This window comes from Castanea sativa, chromosome 9 (assembly GCF_040712315.1).
Source record: "Castanea sativa cultivar Marrone di Chiusa Pesio chromosome 9, ASM4071231v1".
Lineage (NCBI taxonomy): Eukaryota > Viridiplantae > Streptophyta > Magnoliopsida > Fagales > Fagaceae > Castanea > Castanea sativa.
Window position 1 is genome coordinate 10,212,058 of NC_134021.1, and position 5,134 is coordinate 10,217,191.

Below are 5,134 nucleotides of genomic sequence, written 5' to 3' on the forward strand. Positions count from 1 at the left end.
TATTATGTTGCTGTGATACTATTTGAGTGATTGTATTCTTTTTTACTTCAATTTATAAGCTTTCTTTATTATATAGATAGTGGTTTTAAATTAATTGGTTTGATTTTGAAAATTTTTCTCGAGAATATCCAAGAAAGAGGGAAAAATTTCATTCTAGTTATTATTATTATACTTACTAAAAACTGAGCAAGGAATTCTGATAAATACATAAAATTGAGCAAGGAATCAACAATAATTTATATAAGGATTAAGTTTGATTTAGATAATATTCATCACCGCATAAGATATAGAACATGCATCCATGCATGGATTAGAAGAAATGATGTTTGCAACAATGAATATATTAGCCAAATTGTCTCTGGAGTTTCATGCTTCAGTTGAAATAATATACAATAAGATATATACGCATCCAACTTAAGCTCTCAATTTATGCGTCAGCTTAGAGTTCATCCTTAGAAAATGATGATGGTACTTTCTCATCCACCGTATCCCAGCATGCTTTAGACGTGCTTAAGCTTTCAAACCAGACATCATCTGCAACAACGGCGTCTGCATCATTGTTGCGGTGCCATGACCAAAATGCATGTGTTTCGTTCAGAATCCTGAAGCGTCCATGGCCAAAGCTTGGTTCCCGATACAATGAGAGAGGAGAAGCAGGTTCCTCATAGCTACACATTACACCATATATGTTTAATCACTCGATGTCACTACACACGTTGTTAACATTATTGAGTATAATTAATGGAATAGTTCTAATTTCCTTTGGTTATAATTAAATTTTAATGTGTTGGTCAATTTGATTATGTACATTTTTTAATAATTTTTTTTCTCAAGTTTCAGTAAATAAATAAATAAAATTTTAAACAAAAAATTGATCCAAATGCAATAGTATATTAACTTGTCTTTAAGAGTATAACAAACCTAGAAATTTAGTCAAGAGACTCATAAAGGGAGGAAAAAGAAGAAGAAGTCTTTGGGATTGAGATTGCACCTGTTGCAATTCACCTACTTTCTTTCACAATTTTTTTTTTTAATTTTTACTTTTTAACTTTAACGTTTTAACTATCACCACGCACTCTTTGTGCGGTGGTCACTTCACAAGTATAAGTGCTTGTGGGGTGAATTGCATCAAGGGCCGAGGTTCAAGTCTTTAGGAAAGAGTTTCAGACATATATACATTTAGATTAGGTTAGAGTAGAAATTCTATCTTGTATAAAAAAAAAACTTTAAATTTTTAACTTTTCTTTAATATATTTTATTTAATGGTTGAAATTAAAATGTGCTTTTACAACTTTCAATCTCAGCCATTGATTACAATTGCATCAGGTGCACCTGATCTCAATCCAAGTCTTTGACCTTGCCTTGAGGCTTTAACTATTGGACTGCATCCAATAGGTTGAGAAGGCGAGGTGGGTAACCTAGCAATGGCTACCCACGGTTCTCAACTACCTCAAATTGATTTGCAATCAAATCCAAATTAGACAACACATGGATTCAGTAAATTTGTGCCTTAAAAGTCAATGAATTAATATTGGTAAAGCATGAATTTAAAGGCTGGTACAGTCCCATTAATTGCTGAAATTCAAGAGTACTCACTCTAATGCAAGTCCTTCACGGTTTCCTCCATCGCCAATGGTAATATATACTGGACCGCATTTGTCTTTCTCATTATTATAAACCCTAGTCTGCAAAACATAGATAAGGAAAACCCAAAATTAATTTATAAAATTTAAGTATAATTTCTTAAATGATACATTGTGTTCTACAATTAAATTTAATCATATAAATATATTGGTCAATTAATCATATATTTGTTTTTAATTGGTCATTAATTAATTGACACAACCACATAGTTGAATTTTACTAGAAAATGTAAGTTATAATACCTAAGAGTAAAGTGTTAGACTATAATATGCTCACATTTTAAGTTTTTAACCCTATTTATCAAAGAATACCAAGCAAAAGGGTGACTTACAAATCGTTCATATGCATGAACATGTCCAGCAAAAACCACATCTACACGAGCCTTATACAACAACTCCTCCATTGATTGTCTCATGCTTTCTCCTTCACCTTGATGGGCTGTGTTAGTATTATACCAAGGGGCATGCAACAACACAAGAATCCATGGGGTCTTATTCCTATCAACTCGAGCTAAATCAGCCTTAAGCCACTTGTACTGAGCCGAGTCCACATCAAAATCGGTGTATGACCCTAACATTATAATGTGTGTCCCAGCAACTTCAAATGAGTAATACAAATTTGAGGTTGATCCACTCTCTTCGTGTGGCATTGGCCACCTTGAATTATAGGACACGAAGCCTTTGGGATGGTTAGGTAAGATCTCAATGTCATGGTTCCCTTGAGTCACCATCCATGGGCGGCGGCTAGCAGAAGGCTCGACTAGGCGTCCAAATGAGTCCCAAAGTGGCTGGTGGCCATTGGCGTATGATAAATCACCTGGTAATAAAAACACATCGTAGTCCTGACCATCAACATGTGCTAGTGTTGATGCAGTCCAATCTGTCTGTCCTAGGTCGCCTGTAAAGGTTAACTGTTAGTATAAGTGTGGGGGATAAGCTGTTAAGAATTACTAATATAAATTACCTTTAAAATTTTTATAAAAAAAAAAGTTTTTGAAATGGAAAAGATTTTCTTTTCCAGTAATTTTCTATGTAGGGATGCATCATTAGTTAGTGATACATATCCGTCAATATTACTACTACATTACAAATATCATGTTTTTTAAAAATTAAAATAAAATTGGCAATAAGGTTTAAACTCAAAATATCTAAATTGAAAAACACAAAAATGTATGTATTAGTTAGTTACAATACTCTTGGTAGACACAAATAAAGATGAAATTAATTATATTGACCTTAGATCTTTTTCTTTTCCTTTTAAAAAAATTAAGTCCTTTCCTTTTAATTGTTTTAAAAAATAGTCTATGTATGAAACTTTTTGTAGTAAAATAAATTTTTAGTATATATAGCATCACTCTTTTCCCTTAATTTTACAATTTCTCATTAGTATGAATTGCACCCATCTTTATGGGTTTCAATTTTCAACCCTAAACTTTTCGCTACATACTCTCTTCGGAATAATTAAGATCTTCTATAGTTCTTGAAACCTTATCTATTCACTTTGAAATGAATAAATTAGATTCTATATATTATCAATTTTTTTTTTAAATGTTGATTAATACCATTTAGATATTTATTTATATCATCGATGCTATGGTAAAATTTAATTCACTCGTTTCAAAATTGATAGATAAGATTTGAAAAGTTCTCTATGTTGGAGTTACCCTAAAATCCCTAAATAATTTTAACCCCCCTTCCCCTCTTTTCCCCCCTTAAAATAGGTGTAAGACCCCTGATTACTACAATCCATATGAGGGTTGAACCCCAAGCCTCATTCTTAAAATGAAGCAGAAAGTTCCACAAAGCCCTTACCTAGCTATGATGGTTCAACCCTAAACCTCTTTCTTAAAATTAATGAAGTAGACATACAGTTCCACTAGATTAAAGACTGTGGTTAGACCAAACTGAATTAAAAGATTCTAGTCCAACTTGTTTACATGATAAGGACAATAGACTATTCCCAGAAACTTGCAAGTTAAAAGTTGAAACCTATCACAACTAGCACAAACAGCTTTTTTTTCCTTATCAAATTGATAATTAAATTGAACTAATAACCAAGGTGTCATCTAAGACTTATTGATTTCTCGAACTCCAAAATTTATAATAATAAGTCATGAGTTTGGCTCCGACCACTAGCATACAGACAAACTATCTGGGTTACCTCATATTCTTAATGATTTATCTGGTAACAGTAAGGTACCTCGTTATCACAAAAAAAGAAAAGAAAAAGAAGCAACATATTGTATTGTTATTGTTATTGTTTACTAACGGACAGTGTACACTCTTCAGTGCTGGTTTTGCTTAGACTTGCAGCAATAACTATGCTTCCAACCAACAACTCTTCCAAATTAAAGACTTTACAAAGAAGCATATCCTCAACACATTAAATGGAAAAAGAGGTACTAGGTGATGTTGGATTCTAAGCAAAGAATTAAACTAATATTTCGAAAAAAAAGTCAGAAAAACTTACCAACTACAACAAATTCAACGGGAAATGTGGAAGGAGGTGTCTTGAAAGAGAGTTCCGGGCCTGACTCTCCACACCTATAGAAATAGGTGGTGTCTGGCTTCAATGGTCCAATCTTAACATGGTGAATCTTGCCGGAGCTATATTGGAAATAAGTATACGATGTGTGTACCCCGCTTGCCTTTGCATCATATCTCCCTGATTCCGTTCCATATTCGACGATTGATGGTGCTTGTCTATCATCAGTAATCCATGAAATTCTGATGTGATCACTTCCTAGCAGTGATATATGAACCTAACATATGATTGACAATTACATGAAGAAAAAAAAAGTAATTAACGTGTACTTTGTGCATGAACCTTTAAATTGAATTGAACATGACAAAAAAAACTATGTGTACCTGTTGAGGATCGGAGTCTGATCGATCATGGCGAGTGAGAATGACTTGACCAGCAGGTTGGCGAGAAAAATCATCACGAGCTTGTGGAAGTTGAGGCAAAACGAAGATGGTAAGAAGGAGAGGAAATATTATATGTGCCCACATTTTCTTTCCTTAATGTTTTTAAGCTCAATGGATCTATAAGATGTTTGAAGAAGCGAAGGATATAAGAAGTGTGTGGCTTTGAGACTCTTGAAGATATAAATTATAGTTTTGGGAATGCAAAGACGTGAAGCAATTGGAACAGTTTTTGATATGCTTACAAGAATGAACACTTCCAAAAATATATAATCTTTGCCTCCTTTTTCCGCAAGTAAATTTGGCTAGGCTTTGGCTGAGTCATGTTCGATTTCTAAAGTAAAATAGGGTTGACTCAACATTACTGGTCCAACTCTTCATATGTACATTGTTCTCTCTTATGTTTAACTTCTTTCTCTTTTTATTTTATTTTATTTATTTGATTAAAGACTTCGTGTTCAGTTCACTTTCTATATCCAAAGAAGCTTGCACATCTACTGCTACACGTATTTATTAAAATATTATGTCGATTTTTATTTTTGTTATTTTAATTAACAGAATTAAGA

General features: G+C 33.0%; 1 protein-coding gene across 1 annotated transcript; it reads right to left on the reverse strand.

Moving 5' to 3' along the window:
* Positions 1 to 257: 257 nt before the first annotated feature.
* LOC142609944 (purple acid phosphatase 22-like) lies at positions 258 to 4,769 on the reverse strand. The gene is made up of 5 exons (XM_075781670.1): positions 4,512 to 4,769; positions 4,114 to 4,405; positions 1,976 to 2,541; positions 1,597 to 1,685; positions 258 to 668 (listed from the first exon to the last, which is right to left on the reverse strand). The coding sequence occupies exons 1-5, from the start codon at positions 4,653 to 4,655 to the stop codon at positions 440 to 442; spliced, it is 1,320 nt and encodes a 439-aa protein (XP_075637785.1). The 5' UTR covers positions 4,656 to 4,769; the 3' UTR covers positions 258 to 439.
* Between the last annotated feature and the right edge of the window lie 365 nt (positions 4,770 to 5,134).